Source organism: Acinonyx jubatus, chromosome D1, assembly GCF_027475565.1.
Source record: "Acinonyx jubatus isolate Ajub_Pintada_27869175 chromosome D1, VMU_Ajub_asm_v1.0, whole genome shotgun sequence".
NCBI lineage: Eukaryota > Metazoa > Chordata > Mammalia > Carnivora > Felidae > Acinonyx > Acinonyx jubatus.
The window spans coordinates 15791646-15810486 of NC_069390.1; the positions used below are offsets into that span (position 1 = coordinate 15791646).

At 58.4% G+C, this 18841-nt stretch overlaps 1 protein-coding gene across 3 annotated transcripts; it reads left to right on the forward strand.

The window, feature by feature from the left end:
* Positions 1 to 1184: 1184 nt before the first annotated feature.
* Positions 1185 to 18694, forward strand: MYBPC3 (myosin binding protein C3). 3 transcript variants are annotated; one of them, XM_053203213.1, is made up of 33 exons: positions 1185 to 1331; positions 2415 to 2681; positions 3225 to 3338; positions 3428 to 3520; positions 3607 to 3755; positions 4587 to 4704; positions 5203 to 5251; positions 5432 to 5461; positions 5619 to 5672; positions 6618 to 6638; positions 6857 to 7020; positions 7527 to 7935; positions 8074 to 8198; positions 8287 to 8392; positions 8488 to 8654; positions 9085 to 9250; positions 9953 to 10059; positions 10149 to 10178; positions 11679 to 11818; positions 12093 to 12176; positions 12877 to 13036; positions 13306 to 13410; positions 13500 to 13688; positions 15002 to 15136; positions 15319 to 15486; positions 16181 to 16269; positions 16404 to 16599; positions 16758 to 16897; positions 17123 to 17282; positions 17396 to 17532; positions 17820 to 18006; positions 18195 to 18231; positions 18382 to 18694. In XM_053203213.1, the coding sequence occupies exons 1-32, from the start codon at positions 1307 to 1309 to the stop codon at positions 18203 to 18205; spliced, it is 4095 nt and encodes a 1364-aa protein (XP_053059188.1). In that variant the 5' UTR covers positions 1185 to 1306; the 3' UTR covers positions 18206 to 18231; positions 18382 to 18694. The 3 variants fall into 3 exon arrangements, with proteins under 3 accessions (XP_053059188.1, XP_053059189.1, XP_053059190.1); XM_053203214.1 differs by having other exon boundaries at positions 12096 to 12176; XM_053203215.1 differs by lacking the exons at positions 1185 to 1331; positions 2415 to 2681 and adding an exon at positions 2760 to 2964.
* The last annotated feature ends 147 nt before the right edge of the window (positions 18695 to 18841 follow it).

Here is an 18841-nt window from a genome sequence, read left to right on the forward strand (position 1 = left end):
GATGGGGGGAGCAGACCACCTGGGACTGAGTAAACGCCCAAAGCAGCCAGCAGGCCTCAGAGAACCCGGACTCTGGGGCCATTAGCATTGGCGCAAACACCCCCAAATGCATCCTTGCCCCGAGAGCGAAACTGTGACCTCCCTTCTCAGGCTTCCAAGCCCCAAGAGAGGGTCAATAGTGTTCCGTCCTCTTTAAGAAGGCCAAGGGGAATGCAATACAGTTTAAAAGTAGTTAGAAAGCACTCCACAGAGGCAGAAAAGAATGGATTCCGTGTCTACAGGAATGGTAAGTTTGGACCACGTGGCAATGCTTGTGTACAGAATTCCTCCCATGGGGATCAGGAAGGACAAATGGCCTTTCCTGATATTGGACCTTGCTTGGAGAAAGTCACGTGTAATTTGCTTCTTTCTGTGTAGCAACTGATACTCCTGAGGTGACGGGGTGGGGGGGTGGGGGGGGTGGGTAGGAAGGGGGGGCAGTCACAGACGGCCAGAGTTCATAGAGGAACAGTGGGGGTGGGGATGGGAATTCAGAATATTCTGGCAGTATTTTCCGTGTGAATCCTTGTGACTTTGGCAAGAGCCATCTCTGTTTCTGCCTTCCGCTTTGAGGTTTACCCCAATACCCTTACCTGCAGACCCCGCCCAGCCCTTCCCCTTGGGTGGCACCAGCCCCCAGTACTGCTCTCTCCCCACATGGCCCTGGACTAAGCCCACCCAGGACTCTGCAGCACGAGGCCAGCCTGGGGCCCTGTGCGCCGCAGTAGGAGAGATATTTTCATTCAGCACTTCCTGTGTGCCTGGCCCTGCTCTCGCCTTTCCATTTATAAACCCACTTCGTTCATGGAACAGTCCTACACAGTGGATGCTGCTTTCATCACCCCACCTTATAGATGAGGGAACTAAGGCACTGAGGTTAAGGAAAGGGCAGTGCCTGGTCTCAGGGCAGCCCGGCCCCAGGATCTGGATCTGTGCCAATTCACCATACAATCTCCCTGTCAGATGAACATATAGATAGGGCTTGGGGTGCCCCTGAGGCTTACCAAGGGTTAGAGGGGCAGAAGCCATCATATTGGACCCGAGGGGGAAGGGACAGGAGATAGCCGGGAACAGTGTGGCCCTGCCATCGCCCTGGAGAGCCTCGCTCTCTGGAATTTGTCTATATTTAGCAGGTGGTTGGGCAAGAGGCAGATAAGAAATCCTGGGGAGGGGGAGGGCCCATTATATAGTGTGGGGGGACAGGTCCTGCTCAGATCCTCCTTGGGTGGCCTGTGACTGCTCAGATCCTGGTGTGATCTCTCTCAAGATGCCTGAGCCGGGGAAGAAGCCAGGTAGCCGCAGGTCTAGGGTTGGGGCTGAGTGGGGGGCCAGGAGGGCTGGGGCATCTACAATTGGGGGGTTCCTGAGTGAGTTCCTGAGTTCCTGAGTTCCTGAGAGTGGGGGCTGTCTTCTGGGTCTTTTTCTGATTCTTGGTTTCTCCTTCCCATCCTTCTGATGAGAGTGAGGGTGAACCAGGGCCAGGGGGTACAGAGTGGGCCATCACCCCAGTCTCGGGACAGAAGAAGATCCCTTCCCTATCCCCATCCCATCTCCTTCTGCAGCAAGATTAGGCCTGGGCTTGCCTTTTGGGAAAAGGCTGCCACAGGCAGGGGCCCAAGTTGAGTCTAGACTTGAGCCAGTCTCGCTGAATGCTCTTGGGCAAGCCCTTGCCCTCTCTGGGTCTCAGTTTCCCTATCTGTATAAGGAGGAGTTGAGTTGGCTCTCTCCAGTTGTGATAGTCTCCGCTTTATGAGCCTGCATTCCTGTGGCCCTCACACCTGGCGTGAAAATGCCAGTTCTTCTGCTCTGCGAGAGAATGGTCGAGAAGCCCTGATCCTGGGCCAAGGGCAGAGAAAGTCACAGGCCAGGGACTTGGTCCTGGCTTGTGCCCTTACCAAGGTCATTCAGGGCAGGGACCCAGCCCCCCAGCCCCCAGAGCCTCCCAGGCCAGCTTTATCTCAGTTGCTGATTCTCAGCCTGAGGCCCTTGGAGAACAAATTTAGCCACAATTCAAGTGGACAGAGTACCTGCCCCTTGCCAAGGGCCCCAGATGGTGGGGGAGAGAGGGAGTTGGGCTTCCCCAGGAAGGAAGGGTCAGGTATCCAAGGACATACCTAACAAAATTCTTGTGTGGAGGTTAAGACCACGGCCCTGGCTCTTCTGCCTACTGGCTGTGTGATGTTGGATAAGTCACTTGAACTCTCTGAGCCTCAGTGTCCGCATATGAGAAATGGGCATAATAATTGCATCTGTCTCATAGAGCCACTGAAGCATTAAATGAGGCGATGCATTAAAGTGCTTTAGGAAGAAGGGATGCAGGGATGGGGTGCCTGGGCCAGCCAGTGGCTCCTGCAACCTCCATTGGCCTATCTCAGTCTCAGCCTTCAGCAAGAAGCCAAGGTCAGTGGAAGTGGCAGCCAGCAGCCCTGCTGTGTTCGAGGCCGAGACAGAGCGGTCAGGAGTAAAGGTGCGCTGGCAGCGGGGGGGCAGTGACATCAGCGCCAGTGACAAGTATGGCCTAGCAGCCGAGGGCACGAGGCACACTCTGACAGTGCGGGACGTGGGCCCTGCCGACCAGGGACCCTACGCAGTCATCGCTGGCTCCTCCAAGGTCAAGTTTGACCTCAAGGTCATAGAAGCAGGTAAGACCCTGGTCCGCCTTCCCTAGGTTTGAGCTTCTGGGGCAGCCTGGCCATCTCTCCCTCACCCAGGGTATAGGAGGAGCCTTTCCACTTTCTTGCCTTTGCTTTGGCTGAGCCGTCTGCCAGGAATTCCCTTCCTCCCTTTTCTGCAGCAAGACCTCACTGAGTGTCCCCATGTGTCTCCCTGGCCTGTTCCAGTCATTGTGGAAGTAGGGAAAGTTCTGAGATGGATAAGGCACCATGCAGCCCTCCCTCCAGACGCCTTCTCACAGATGGGGACTCGGTGGGCTGCGTGCGCTGGCAGGGAAGCCCCTGGTTGTTGCGGGTGTGGAGGGAGCCCCGGGGGAAAGGAGGGGGGGAACAGAGCCCACAGCCTCCCGGGCTGACCCACCAGGGCGTGGGAGCGCAGTCTGCGAGGGTGAGGAGGCCAGATGCACACACTGCAGTATGTGACCAGCCTGCAAAGATTGAGGGGGACCAGGGGCAAGAGGAAGGCTCTCTGCTTAGAAGCTGCTCCACGACCCCCCACCCTTTCCCTTCCAGAGAAGGCAGAGCCTGTGCCGGGCCCTGCTCCTGCCCCTACTGAGGCTCCTGGAGGCTCCGGAGAAGCACTGGCCTCGACCACTGAGGAGGAAGGAGGCTCCCCAAGTCCCAAAGGTGAGCCGGTGCAGGGAGGGCAGTGCAGGGACGGTGAAGGCCAGCGGATGGGGTGTCCCAAGGCAGGTCACAAAGGCCTCTGCTCACAGGGTCAAGCTCAGCAGCCCCTGATGGCTCTGGTGCCTCTGATGACCCCATCGGCCTCTTCGTAATGCGGCCACAGGATGGCGAGGTGACTGCAGGTGAGTGTGGGCTGCGGCACCCCGGGGCAGGGGCAGGGCACAGCAGGGCATCCGCCCAGGCCCAGCCGGTCGCCCTTTCCCTGCAGGTGGCAGCATCACTTTCTCAGCCCGCGTGGCCGGCGCCAGCCTTCTGAAACCGCCCACAGTCAAGTGGTTCAAGGGCAAGTGGGTGGACCTGAGCAGCAAGGTGGGCCAACACCTGCAGCTGCACAACAGTTACGACCGGACCAGCAAGGTGGGGCCTGCGGGCACGGCATGGTTCAGGGGCCCCCTGGAAAGAGGGCTTGGGAGCCCCTGGGAGGCACCGCGGGCACAGGGGAGCCTGGGGGTCACCCTGAGACTGAAGGCACACAGGAGGTGCAAAAACGAGACCTAGGGAAGTTGGGAAGCAGGTTGGATAGCCAGGGGCACCCGGGGACAATGGGGAGGCCCAGGAGACCTGTGGGACATGCGGGGCTTGGAGGGCATGACAGTCTTAAGGGGGCATAATAAAACTTGTGGGGGCAGGGGGCCCAGGAAGGCTGAGGGACCTCATGAAGCATGGGGGCAGGTGGCATCAGCCAGTGAAGATGTGAACCCTCTGGATGGATGAGTATTGGAGCTCAAGGGGCCCTTCATTATACAAAGAAACTGAAGCTTGAGAGGTTGTTGCTGCTGGTCTGATGTCACTCAGAGCCAGGCCTAGAACCTGTGCTTTGACTCCCAGCTTCTGCTCCTCCCACTCTTCCACAGTCTTGGCCCAGGCAAAGGCTCCTCTGGCAGGGCAGGGCCAACACGTTCAGTTGTGTGAGTTGTGCACTGCACAAAAGTGCCTTGTCTTAAGTGAAGGTCATTTGCCTCGTAGCCATCACAGATTTATATTTTATTACCACCTTGTGCCAGCAGATGGCAGTCATGTGTCTTGAAAAGGGGCTCTTTTTCCTATTTACACAAAACCCTTACCCACAGGTTAACTAAACCCTGAGGGGTGAAAATGTTGGTGGCCATTAGCCACTCCCAGTCTCCTTTAGGAGTGAAGGGCCTTCTCTTCCGGTCCCTGGTCTCCCCTGATACCTTCCTTCTACAGGTCTACCTGTTTGAGCTGCACATTACAGATGCCCAGACTACTTTCGCAGGTGGCTACCGCTGTGAGGTTTCCACCAAGGACAAATTTGACAGCTGCAACTTCAGTCTCACTGTCCATGGTGAGGGGAGCCCTGGCATCCTGGGCTCAGGTCCCCATGGGTCTCATCCCCCACGTCTGCCTCCATTTCCCAACACTAAGGAGGATGCCTAGTCCCAACCGGACAACCGCTGCCCACATGCCCAGTGCTGCTCATGCAGGGGCACAAGAGAAACCCATGGAGGTTCCCAGGGTTGGGGTGGGGTCTGACAGCCAAGTCCAGATCTCACCTGGATGGTGAGATGGTCCAGGCTCCTGGCACAGGTGAACAGGTGAAGGGTGAGCTGGGAGCTGAGTGGGAGATCAGCCACCGCTAAGGGGCTGGGGACCAAAAAATACCCAAACTCCCTGGTACCTCAGTTCTGGAAAGGCTCAGAATGTGGGGTCCTGGGGCAGATGCCCGCTCTCAAGGGTCATGGATGGGCAGGTCTGTAATACTCGGAGACTCCGGGGTGAGTGAGGCTTCTGGGGTGTGCCCTCTGAAGCCCCTTCCCTGTCTCATCTCCCTCTCTGAACGCAGAGGCCGTTGGCCCTGGAGACCTGGACCTCCGATCAGCTTTCCGCCGCACGTGAGTGGTCATCTCTTCTCAGGGACGGCGGGGAGGCCAGTGCTGGGATCTGAAGCCCCTCGGGGTCAGGGCTGGGAATGATGTGGGGGGGGGGCTGTGGGGGGACAGAGCTGAAGTTGATAGTGATGGGGGACAGCAAGCTCCCCCGGGCAGCTGAAGGAACTGGTTCTAACCTCACAGGAGCCTGGCTGGAAGTGGTCGGCGGATCAGGTACCCCTCTCCCAGCCCATGCTTGTCAGACTTCGGGGGTCTGAGATGGAGCCCCCCATCCAGACAGTGTCCCTTCCTCTCCCAGTACCTCTCCCCACCCCCACCTCCCCAAGCCTCTTCCAGTTGGGGAGGTCCTTACTGGGGCCCCTCTCTGTAGTGACAGCCACGAGGACGCTGGAACTCTGGATTTCAGCTCGCTGCTGAAGAAGAGGTGAGCCCCTGGGTAGCAGCTCCTGGGCAGATGGTGAGGCCCCATTTCAAATCCCAGCAATGCGGTTTTCCGGCTGTGTGGCCCTGAGCTGGTTACTGTACCTCTCTAAACCAATTTCCCTGTCTGTCAAATGGGATAATCCTAGGGGTGCCTGGGTGGCTCAGTCAGTAAAATGGCGACTTCGGCTCAGGTCACGATCTCACTGTTCGTGGGTTCGAGCCCTGCATCGGGCTCTGTGCTGATGGCTCAGATCCTGGAGCCTACTTCGGATTCTGTGTCTCCTCTCTCTGTCCCTCTTCCCCTTGTGCTCTGTCTCACTCTGTATCTCAAAAATAAATAAGCATTAAAAAAAAAATTGGATAATCCTGGTGTTGGGAAGAGTCAGAGGGCTCTGCAGACATGATATCTTGTGAACTAACATCCTCCCGGGGCCCCCCACGACCCCTGACGCTTGAGTCCATGAGAACTTGCCTCAGTAGACTCCAGGGACTCACAAGAAGCTGGGAGGGGGCACCAAGCTGCAGGGATTTCTCCCCCAGCCCCTCCAGCTGACTCTGTGTCCTCTCCCTCTCTCTCCTGGACCCTGCGTTGTGGCTGATGCTGCCGCGGCCTAGAGAGTAAGCATCGGGGGCCGGTGTTTGGGGGCAACAGGGTGTTGGTGGGACTCTGTACCCTGGTGACAGACAGGGCTGGGAATCGGACAGACCTGAGTGTGGATCCCCACTGCCTGGGGCGTCTCTGAGTTTTGGTTCTCCAGATACTCACCTGCCAGAGCTCAGGAGGAACAAACAAGGCCCTGTGTGGGGAAGGCCCTGCTGTGTAAATGGAGGGACACTGGTGTGGGGAGAAGGGAGGGGTGAAGGCCCACGGGCTGTGGCCCCAGGGCCTTTGTGGGCAGGTGGCCCATGCCTCTAATGGTCCACTGCCTTTTTGTCCTGCCCGGAGCAGCAGTTTCCGGAACCTAAGGTGAGTGCGTGATGAAGCCTGCGCCCCCGTCACCCCCACTTCCACCAGGACTCCCCCATACTGAACTCGAGGTCCAAAGCCAGCCCAAGCGGCACCACCAGAGGGGTCCTGGGCCCCAGGAAGCCTCACCCCAGGGGAGGGTGGGGGGCAACAGTCCTGCCTGCCCCCCCCCCCCCCAGCCAGAGGGGATTCCCTTGAGGCCTCTCTGCTGGACACAGGGACCCGAGGCTGGAGGCGCCAGCCGAGGAGGACGTGTGGGAGATCCTGCGGCAGGCATCCCCCTCCGAATATGAGCGCATCGCCTTCCAGCACGGCATCACCGACCTGCGCGGCATGCTCAAGAGGCTCAAGGGCATGAAGCGAGACGAGAAGAAGAGCACAGGTTAGCCCTCTGCTGCCATGCAAGAGGAGAGGGCACACGCACACACTCACGTGCGCGCACACACACGCACACACACGAAAAGGTAAGAGTCAGCTTAGACCAGAGACACCACAAGAAGAGGACAGAGCACAGCTGGGCCCTCCTCACTACGTAGAAGCCTGGGGGGTGCTGTAAAGCAGAGTCAAGAAGGAGAGAAGGTCCCTTTGGCTGCTGTCTCCCTCTCCGGCCAAGCTTCTGTCTCTCTGGGAACTGCTAACCCTATCCCTGAGCTGAGCAGGTGGAGGGGACCCCAAGGAAGGCAGAAGGACAAAGAGAGAGGAGACAGACACGTAGAACAGACAGAGATAATAAAGAGGCACAGTGGAGACAGAGAAAATGGGGGACACAGGCAGAGGGTGGTACGAGGACTCGGCCCAGTGGCACGGCCACCAGCCACGGCGATGCGTGTGAGCCTTCTGGGGCAGCAGGGGCGGCAGGGCAGTGGGGGTGCTGACGGAGGTGCTCAGCCTTTCAGAAGAAGCTGGAGCCCGCCTACCAGGTGAGCAAGGGCCATAAGATCCGGCTGACCGTGGAGCTGGCCGACCCCGACGCCGAGGTCAAGTGGCTGAAGAATGGACAGGAGATCCAGATGAGCGGCAGGTGCGGTGGGGCTGGGGGTGGGGGGGGCAGGTGCAGTCCTGGGAGCAGCGGGGGCAGGGAGGCTCCCAGCCTGCTCTCCGTGCCTCTCACGGCCGGCCGCTGCCGCGTTCTCTGTCTCTGTGCGGCTTCTGCCCTGCGTGTCTCTCCCCATTTTCCTCTCCCTGGGTCTAATTGCCCATCTTTCTGTTTCTGCCTGTCTCTGTTCCTCGCCCTTTTGCTCCGGGTCTCGCTTCCTCCCGCCTGGATGCTCCCGTGGCCCCTTCTGCTCCACAGCAAGTAAGGCCCAGCTCCAGGAAGGAAGGCTCGGGGGTGGGGGCACGGTCCGACGGGAGGAGGGGGTCGGACGGGGCACCTGGGACACACGAGGTGAGTGACGGCTGTCCATCCATGCCCCGCCCCCGGCCCCCGGCACAGGTACATCTTCGAGTCCGTGGGTGCCAAGCGCACGCTGACCATCAGCCAGTGCTCGCTGGCCGATGACGCGGCCTACCAGTGCGTGGTGGGCGGGGAGAAATGCAGCACCGAGCTGTTCGTCAAAGGTGGGCCTGGACCGGGGCCCCTGGGAGGCTGGGACCCTGCGGGGAGGGTGCACAGGGCTCGGCCGTCTACGTTCTCCTTGCTCGCCAGAGCCCCCCGTGCTGATCACTCGGCCCCTGGAAGACCAGCTGGTGACGGTGGGGCAGCGGGTAGAGTTTGAGTGCGAAGTGTCTGAGGAGGGGGCCCAGGTCAAGTGGTGAGTGCCAGAGGCACGGGGGCGTGGGCAGGGCTGGGGGGCCTGCGGGCATCCCCAAAGGAGGCCTCGGCACTTACCGCCCGCCCACCGGCCAGGCTGAAGGATGGGGTGGAGCTGACCAGGGAGGAGACCTTCAAATACCGGTTCAAGAAGGACGGGCAGAGACACCACCTCATCATCAACGAGGCGACGCTGGAGGACGCGGGGCACTACGCGCTGCGCACCAGCGGGGGCCAGGCGCTGGCCGAGCTCATCGTTCAGGGTGAGGCCCCGGGGGGGGGGGGTGGGGGGGAGCACAGGAGGCTGCAAGGCCCTGGGCGCCCTCGGCCCCAGCACCACCCCCGGCCGTGTTTGGGAATCAGGCAAACCCAGGATGGAGGCCTATGTGACCTTGGGCAGGTCACTCTGACACATCGAGCCTCGCCATTCTCATCTGTAAAATGGGGGCGCCGAGGTGGCCACCTCAGAGACTACTGGGAGGGCCAGATGGGCCTGGTTAGTGTCGCGCCGCACCACACACACACTTGAGCTTCCTCGTGCACCCCGTCCCATCATCGTAGGCACACATGAATCACACTCACACGTGCACATTCGGGTTTTCACATGCCCGTGTGATCTCCACACCGATTCACACCCACACCCACACACACCCTCCCCGGCTCACTGGCTCTGCCCTGCCCTCCGCCCCCCAGAGAAAAAGCTGGAGGTGTACCAGAGCATCGCAGACCTGACCGTGGGTGCAAAGGACCAGGCGGTGTTCAAGTGTGAGGTGTCCGATGAGAACGTGCGGGGCGTGTGGCTGAAGAACGGGAAGGAGCTGGTGCCCGACAGCCGCGTAAAGGTGTCCCACATTGGGCGGTGAGTGTGCAGAGCTGGGCCCCAATGCAAAGGGGGGCAGGCAGATGGGGAGAGCAGAGACTGAGACAGAGAGAGAGAGACAGAGGGAGAAACAGACACTAGAGACACATAGGGAGACAGGGAAAAACAGGGAGAGACAGAGAAAGAGAGAGATAGAGACAGTGAGACAGAGAGGGACAGGAAGAGACACACAAATAGACGCAGGACACAGACTGAGATAGAGAGACAGAGAGAGAGGGAGAGACAGGAGCATACAGAAGAGAATCCTGCAGAGGCAGAGGACAGAGAGAGAGAAGTAGTGAGAGAGACAGACAGGCTGGGAGTTCCCCCGGCCCCCTCCCCGCAGGTCATGGCCAGGGCAGGGCAGGAGGCAGGCAGGCCAGCTCTGGCCAAGGGCCCTCACTCTCTCCCACTCTCTTACTCATGCCTCGAGCATCTGCACTGGCCCGTGCTGGGTCCAAGGTCACAGAGATTAGTGACAGCAGCCCCCGATCAGTCTCTAAAGGCCCAGCCAAGGGGCACTTGTACATTGCCTACCTCTGAAAACACGCGAGGGAGCTAGAAAGTCAAAAATAGAGAAAGCATTTAAAATACCAGCACCCCACTGAGCTAAGGCGGGGCAGGGGCCCTCTGGAGCCCTGACTACCACGAGACTGGGGTGTGTGGTCCAGTGGGCTCCCCTGAGCCACCACATCCCTGCAGAGTCCACAAACTGACCATTGACGACGTCACGCCTGCCGACGAGGCGGACTACAGCTTTGTGCCTGAGGGCTTCGCCTGCAACCTGTCAGCGAAACTCCATTTCATGGGTGAGCGGGCGCCTGGGCCAGGTGGGGGCCCCGTCGCCGGGCTCTGCCTGTGTCCAGCCCCGTGCCGCATGCTCTCCCTTCTCTTGCAGAGGTCAAGATTGACTTCGTGCCCAGGCAAGGTGAGTCGCGGGACCTCCTCCCCATGCCCACTCCACCCATGTCCCTCTCCATTCACAGAGGGAAGAGCAAGGAAGCTTGAGTGGGGACCTCAAGACCCAAGCCCCAGCTCTGTCAGTCAGAACCATGGGCCAATTATAATCTCTATGCACCTCAGTTTCCTATTCTCTGAAGTGGGAATCCTGACGTGCCTCCTCCACAGGGTGTAGGAAAGATGAGACGAGAAGATGTGAGGTTTCATTATTAATTTTCTGCTTTTAGAAGTACCCCTCCTTCTTTTACATTAAACATCAAGCATTTATCCTAACTTCAGGAGGGTAGTCCGGGCTGAAGCATGCTCTAGGTCAGGGCTTTCCAAACTAAGTTCATTCATTGAATAGGGATACTCCATTTAAAAAGGGTTCCATGGTTGGAGGGGCACCTGGGTGGCTCGGTCGGTTGAGCGTCCGACTTCGGCTCAGGTCATGATCTCACGGTCCGTGAGTTCGAGCCCCGTGTCGGGCTCTGTGCTGACAGCTCGGAGCCTGGAGCCTGTTTCAGATTCTGTGTCTCCCTCTCTCTCTGCCCCTCCCCTGTTCATGCTCTGTCTCTCTCTGTCTCAAAAATAAATAAACGTTAAAAAAAAAATTTAAAAAGGGTTCCATGGTTGGAGGGGCACCTGGGTGGTTCAGTCGGTTAAGCATCCGACTTCAGCTCAGGTCATGATCTTGTGGTTTGTGAGTTCAAGCCCCGTGTCAGGCTCCGTGCTGACAGCTCAGAGCCTGGGCCTGCTTTGGATTCTCTGTCTCCCACTTTCTCTGTTCCTTCCCCGCTTGCACACGCTCACTTTCTCTCTCTCTCTCTTTCTCTCTCTCTCTCTCAAAAAAATAAAATAAAATAAAATAAAATAAAATAAAATAAAATAAAAAAGCATTAAAAAAGGTATATGTAAGTGATGAACCACTGGATTCTACTCCTGAAGCCAAGGCCACACTGTATGTTAACTAACCTGAGAATTTAGGGGGGAAACAAAAAGGGATCCATGAAGTCAGTTTGAGAATCACTGAACACTTGGGCCACCTCCTGCTGACTCAGAAGCATCTCAAAGGCTCTGGAAAATCCTGTGGTGAAGAAATGTGCTAACTTTGTTTAATCCAGGGCCTCCTCATCGATTTGGCCGTGGAAACTTCTTTTTCTTTTTTCTGGCAAGACACTGGTGTTCCTCCTAAGCGCAGTCTGAGAAATGCTACAGTAGGCGACCCGGTGTTACAAACCTCCCTGGAACTTCCTGGGGGGATGGAAAGGTCTTAGATCTTGACCTGGTGGTGGTTGCACAGGTGTATACAATTGTGACACCTCATCGAGCCGTATGCTCAAGTCTTGGCATCTTCTTGAATGGAAATTATGTCAGTCGAATTGATTAAAAAACAACCACCAGGGGCATGGACTCCTTCCAGTTTCTGCCTCTTTTGTGGGGCTTGGGCCCCTGCCCCTTTTTCTGACCTATGCCATCTCCCCCCCAGAACCTCCCAAGATCCACCTGGACTGCCCGGGCCGCAAGCCGGATACGATTGTGGTTGTGGCTGGGAACAAGCTACGCCTGGATGTCCCTATCTCTGGGGACCCTGCTCCCACTGTGATTTGGCAGAAGACCCTCACACAGGTACTGTGGATCCCTCCTCCACTTCCCCATCTGTAAAATGGGTGCGTGGGACCAATGGGTGTTGGCATCGGCTCCCCACCCCACCCCACAAGTGCACACCCTACAACTGGCTACCCACTGGGAGTGCAGAGGCTCAGCTGGCTGGGAGGCGGGCAAGGTGGGCAGCAGAATGTGGGTGGGCAAAGGGGGGCCAGAGGGGCCGCTGGGCAGGGATGATACCCTCCAGGCTGAGTCAGCCCCTCTTCCCCCTGCTTCCCTCCGGCTCTGTTCCCAGAAGAACAAGGTCCCAGCAGGGCCATCCCTGGATGCCCCAGGGGAGGATGCAGGTGACAGTGACGAGTGGGTGTTTGACAAGAAGGTGAGTGAGGCTGATGGTGGGATCCAGCTCATTTGCCTCCCGTGATTTTCTGCCTACACGGTTTCCACCCTTTGGTGAGGTCTCCGTGAAGCCACCACGTCTGGCCAGCTGTGTTCCTGCCCCAGGCATGGTCTACGTGGGATCCTCATGCCTCGGTCAGGCACGAGTTCCCTGAACATTGCTGGGAAGCCCTCATGACCGGGCTGTTCCCAGGGCTCCCGTCTCCCTGGGCCGACCTTGACTTTGTACTTCTTCCCGACTGGAGAGGGGGTTTCTCTGGCACTTTTCTGTCAGAGCAGCTGCCTGGGCACCACTCGGGTCAGCTCTTCCTCCTCCAGGCACAGTTGACCCCTCCACCCACCTGAGGTCTTTCGGGATCCTCAGCTCTGTAAGGTCATGTGATTTCCATTTGGCAGATGAGAAAACTGAGGCACAGAGAAAGTCGGTGATTGCGTAAAGCTCCGTGATAAAGCCAGACCTAGAGCCCAAGCCCCTGGCCCCAGTGCTTTGCCCACGGCGAGCGCTAAACAAAGCTGTCTGGACTCGGTGCTCACAAGAGTGCAGTTTCCACTCAAGCTACATCTGCTCCCGGGACCCCGTGCGGAGTTCTGTTCCTATCTCTGGCCATTGCACGGGCTGTCAAAGCCTGTGGTGTCTGACTTGGCCCTTCTCCCCCACTTCCCCTCCCCCCCCACCCCAGCTGCTGTGTGAGACCGAGGGCCGGGTGCGGGTGGAGACCACCAAGGACCGCAGCATCTTCACTGTCGAGGGGGCAGAGAAGGAAGACGAGGGTGTCTACGTTGTCACGGTGAAGAACCCCGTGGGCGAGGACCAGGTCAACCTCACAGTCAAGGTCATCGGTGAGGCTGGCTGGCCTGGGGCCACCAGGGAGGCCCGTCCATTTACTCGTTTAGCCACGTGACAAACATCACGGGCATGCTCTCAGCTCCATGGAGAGGATTGGGATGAGGACATGGGGTGAATGTGGGCAGTGGGGAGCCATGAAAAGCATTGGTCACAGGCTGGTGACACGATCAGAACTGCATTCTGGAAGCATCTGTGGGGTGGTGGGGGCAGGCAGCCTTGGCCCTGGGCCCTGGGCGGGGCTGATGTGGGTCCATCCCTCCAGATGTGCCAGATCCCCCCGCGGCCCCCAAGATCAGCAATGTGGGTGAGGACTCCTGCACCGTGCAGTGGGAGCCGCCTGCCTACGATGGGGGGCAGCCAGTCCTGGGTGAGTGCAGGGCACGGGGATAGAGCTCAGGGCCGGGGTTGTGGGGCAGGCTGGGCCCCAGACCAGAGCTCCTGTCTCCCCTTCATCAGGCTACATCCTGGAGCGCAAGAAGAAGAAGAGCTTCCGGTGGATGCGGCTGAACTTTGACCTGCTGCGGGAGCTGAGCCACGAGGCGCGGCGCATGATTGAGGGCGTGGTGTATGAGATGCGAGTTTATGCGGTCAATGCCATCGGCATGTCCAGGCCCAGCCCTGCCTCCCAGCCCTTCATGCCTATTGGTGAGCCTGCCTGGCCTGGCACTGCCCCACGCCCTCCCTGTTCAGAAGCAGCTGCTCTGTGGGCGGCCACCCCACTAGGCATTTACATCCGGGTCCCTTTTAAAAGGATCCCTCGGGGATAATCCTTTTCATTTCACAGAGGACGGAAGTGAGGCTCTGAGAAGTTAGAAGACTTGCTCAAGGTCACCTAGCTGGTAGGGGTGGAGCTGAGCCTCTCACCACTCTGTTGGTGCCTCTCAGGCCTCACTCTCCACATCTGTAAAATGGGGATAATGACAGTATCTACTTCATGGAACTGAGGTTAGGGCGAAATGAGATAACGCAGGCAGAACATCTGGCATACAGCAGGTGCTCAATAAATGTTAACTGTCCCCTCTTCCCCACTCCCTTCAAGCAGGGTTTGTCATATATGGGATAGGGTGAGGGCACTGGGCGCCTTGGGGTCTAAGAGGCGTGGGTCTGTCTCCACCACCCCCAGGAGGGCCATCTGGGGTCACTGCCCTGAAGTCGCCATTTCCTCATCTGAGTCACGGGGGTCGAGAGGGTGGAAGGGATGCTGACAGGTGTGTCAGGCCCTCAAGGACAGCTGTCCCTACCAGGATGTGGGAGCTGTCTGTGGCATGGGCAGAAGCCACCCCCTGCCCAAGGACCCAGCACGGCTTGGGGAGATGGAGGCAAGGGGTGGGGGTGGGGGGGACTGTGGGGAGAAAGGTCCAGGCCTCTCTCTTTAGAGACTGGCTTCCAGCCAGTCAACTATTAGCTGTTAGTCAACTCGCCCGATCATACAGTGCCAGGAAATCTCGTTTTCAGCTAGTTTTTCTTTAACTTACATTTGTAGCATTTCCTGTGTTGTCTGACAGAAGGGGCTCCTTCTAAGCATGTTTGTGCTCTTTTGGGTATCTATTCCTATTTAGCGCTCTATTTTTTTTTTTTTTTTTTTTTTTTTGAGAAGGAGAGAAGAGGCAGGGAAAGAGAATCGTAAGCAGGCTCCATGCCCAGCATGGGGCCTGAAGTGGGGCTCAGTCTCACGTGAGACCATGACCTGAGCGGAAATGAAGTCTACCGCCTAACAACTGAGCCACCCAGACGGCCCTAGGCTCTCTTTTGTAATTGCTGTGTTTGTTTGTAAGCCTATCTAGAGACAGGTCTTTTAGTGGGAGCTGAAATAATTCTGACAGCCCTTGAATAAGCCAGGCTAAGGGCAAGTGTCCCTGCGTGACCGGTGGCCAGTTGAGGGTCTGGGTCAGAGCCCTTCCGTTTCCCCCAGTGGTGTAGGCTCACTCAGACCCCTCTCTGACCCTGCCTCTGCCTAGGCCCCCCCAGTGAGCCCACCCACCTGGCCGTGGAGGATGTCTCAGACACCACCGTCTCCCTCAAGTGGCGGCCCCCAGAGCGGGTGGGAGCCGGAGGCTTGGATGGCTACAGCGTGGAGTATTGCCGAGAGGGCTGTGAGTGCCCCTGCCCAGCCCCGGGCCCTCACCCAGCACCCTCCTCTGAATTGCCCCCCTCGGACCGGCACCTGTCACCATGTTCGACCCCTATTTATGGCAGAAGCCCCAGACAGCCACCGGAGGGTGGGCAGTGGGGCGGGCCCTTGATGTTGATGCTGCCCATGGGCTTCCCCGGCCAGGCTCGGAGTGGGTAGCTGCCCTGGAGGGGCTGACAGAACGCACCTCGTTGCTGGTGAAGGACCTGCCCACGAGGGCCCGGCTGCTCTTCCGTGTGCGGGCGCACAATATGGCGGGGCCCGGGGCCCCCATCGCCACCAAGGAGCCTGTGACGGTGCAGGAGATACTGCGTGAGTGGCCCTTGCGCAGTCACAGGACAGACCTGCCGCTGACATCCTGGCCGTTGGGGTCGGTGGAAGTGGGGACATCCCGGGAGACCCTACTGGAGAGAGGGACAGGAGAGTCTGAGCCTTTATTCACGCCCCAGGCCCAGGGCAAACATTCGGAGAGGGTTCCCTGGGCTTTTCTGCATCAACCCCTAGTTCTGGGACAGGGAAAATGTAGGCCTTTGAGCTTTGTTCTCTGAGCCTCTCAGTTCAACAGGTAGGTATTGTCCCCGTGTTCATAATTTAGCGTCATTGGGCCATCTGGGATCCACTCCCCATTCCTCTATTCCCAGCAAAGGATCAATCATGTAAAGATTGGTTCTCAAAGCGGAAAGAGGCAGCAGACTGGGGCAGAAACAGTCTGCAGGACAGGGATAGAGTCCAAAAGTCTACATTTGCATCCTGGCCTGTGACTTCCTAGCTGCGTGACCTCAAACAAGTTGCTCACCCTCTCCAATCCCTGCCTCTTACAGCGGTGTGGTGAGGTGGAGATAGAAGCAGGGGTTCCGTAGACCATCTGGGGCTAGCATAGGGAGAGCTGAGGGCGGGGCATTTTCCTCAGCCATAGCCTTCTGGGCCCTGCCTCGGGAGGGGAGGAGCTGTAGCACTCCCCAGGGCTGAGCCCTCCCTTGCTGAGCTGCCCACTTGGCACCCGCAGAGCGGCCACGGCTCCAGGTGCCCCGGCACCTGCGCCAGACCATCCAGAGGAAGGTCGGGGAGCCCGTGAACCTCCTCATTCCTTTCCAGGTAGGGCTGGTCCCCCTCTCTGTGCCCTGGTGTGTCGTCCTTGCCTAGCGGGTAGAGGAGTTTCAGGGGCTGACCAGACCCTGAGATGCCACCCAGTCGTGCCAGGCTTGGGGGTGAGCTGTCCCTCCCTGCAGGGCAAGCCCCGGCCTCAGGTGACCTGGACCAAAGAGGGGCAGCCACTGGCAGGCGAGGAGGTGAGCATCCGCAACAGCCCCACGGACACCATCCTGTTCATCCGGGCTGCTCGCCGCACCCACTCTGGCACCTACAAGGTGATGCTGCGGATCGAGAACATGGAGGACAAGGCCACGCTGGTCCTGCGGGTCGTTGGTGCGTGGCACTGGGGCCCCCTCTCTGAGATGCCCAGAGACCCTGCAGAAGGTGGCAGGCCAGGTCCAGGCTGGCGGGGGTGAGGGGGCCTCCCAGGGCCCTCTGTTCATACTCCAGCAGTCTCAGGAGGTCTGTTCCGGCTGGTCTCTCTCCTGCAGACAAGCCAAGCCCTCCCCAGGATATTCGGGTCACTGAGGCATGGGGTTTCAATGTGGTTCTGGAGTGGAAGCCACCCCAAGATGATGGTAACACAGAGATCTTGGGTTACACAGTACAGAAAGCTGACAAGAAGACCATGGTGAGCCTGGGGTTCTGGGCGCCCCATATGTACCCTCCCCAGGGCCGGGCACACCTGGGCACCAGCTTCCTCCCCTGACCTTAGAATGGGTCTGCTTTTCATCCTTCCTCTCTGATCTGGTTCCCTCCACAGTTGGGGTACAGACACCAGGGGTACCCAAAAGAGGCCCCTGGCAGGGAGTAGGGCCTGACCCCCAGAGACCCTCTCTTTCCTCCACACCCCCAGGAGTGGTTCACTGTCTTGGAACATTACCGTCGCACTCACTGTGTCGTCTCGGAGCTCATCGTTGGCAACGGCTACTACTTCCGGGTCTTCAGCCATAACACGGTGGGACCCAGTGACAACGCGGCCACCACCAAGGAGCCTGTCTTTATCCCCAGACCAGGTGCTGTACCTTTACTCCCACCCCCAGGAGGAGCTGGGGCAGGGAGGCGGTAGGAGCAGGGAGGGGGCCTAGCATGGTGTGGCACTCTTGGTGCAAAGTCTTATCACCCACAGGCATCACATATGAGCCACCCAACTACAAGGCCCTGGACTTCTCCGAGGCCCCAAGCTTCACTCGCCCTCTGGTGAACCGCTCAGTCATTGCTGGCTACAATGCTACCCTCTGCTGTGCTGTCCGGGGTAGCCCCAAGGTAGACAGTTTGGGATCCTGGTCCAGGCAGACTCAGGAGGCAGGGTTTGGAGGCTCCAACCTCCATCGGTCCTCTCCCCAGCCTTTCCCTGCTTTCTACTGCCCAGGGGCGCAGGGCCGGACTCCTCTCCGTGAGCAGGGCCTCGGCACTCTCCATTGGCTCCCTGTTCATTCCCTGCTTAGGCATAGTTTGGATTCCAGCGGGAGCCCCTAGAATACAAACAGGTTCCTGCCAGGTCTCCTGTCAACCTGAGATGGTCTCCCTCCCTCCCGTTACCTGATTTATAGCCCAAGGTTTCCTGGTTCAAGAATGGCCTGGACCTGGGAGAAGATGCCCGCTTCCGCATGTTCAGCAAGCAGGGAGTGTTGACCTTGGAGATCAGAAAGACCTGCCCCTTTGATGGGGGCGTCTATGTCTGCAGGGCCACCAACTTACAAGGCGAGGCACAGTGTGAGTGCCGCCTAGAAGTACGAGGTGAGGAGCCCACAGGGCCAGGGCCCAGGGTGGTGGAGGCAGGGAACCAGCTGGGACTGTGCTGGCCTGGGCCATGCGGTGGCTCTGAGAGCAATGACCCTGTCTTGTCCAACACGTGTACTGGTTTCTGGGCTTTGCTCTCAGAGCTGAGAAACACACATGTGACGTGGCCTCCTCCTCCCCTACAGTGCCTCAGTGATCCGGCTGGCTCCCGGAGAGGGCCAGGTATGTATTCCAAGTCACCCCGACACCGCCACCCAGGTCAGAGGCTGAGCCCTGGCCCTTGGTTCAGGGGCAGCCATCAGGAAGTGGGGGTGCAGGTGCCTCTTTGCAAGATTTCGGTGCAGCTCATTCACAAGGGAACCTGTGTTACAGGTGCCACAGGATGCCAGCCCATGTACTGGGAGCCTGGAAGGAAGCTGGACAAGCCGCCTTCTGCTGCTGGATATGTGTGTGCAAGTGTGTATCTTAGGGTTGGGCTAGTAGAAGCATCAGTAGGGCAGTGCAATTAAGGTGAGCGGGCCTGGGGGGCTCGGAGCACGGACTGAACTGAGCTCCCACTGGAAGCTCCCAGGTCTTTGGGACAAACGGGTGGTAGGCTCAGCAAATGGTGGTTGGGGACAGGCCTTTCTGGCCTGCCATGTCTTCTCAATGTATAAGGGCAATAAAAGATCAGTGCGGTCACAGGAACTGACTCTTCTTGTCCAACGCATTTTTCACAAAAAGCACAGGGAAATATACTTGACCTTCAGAGCAAAATTCCAGGTATTCTGTCTCATGAATGAGTTGAATGAAGCTGAGAGTGGAATCCTACATTCATAAAACACTAGAAGAA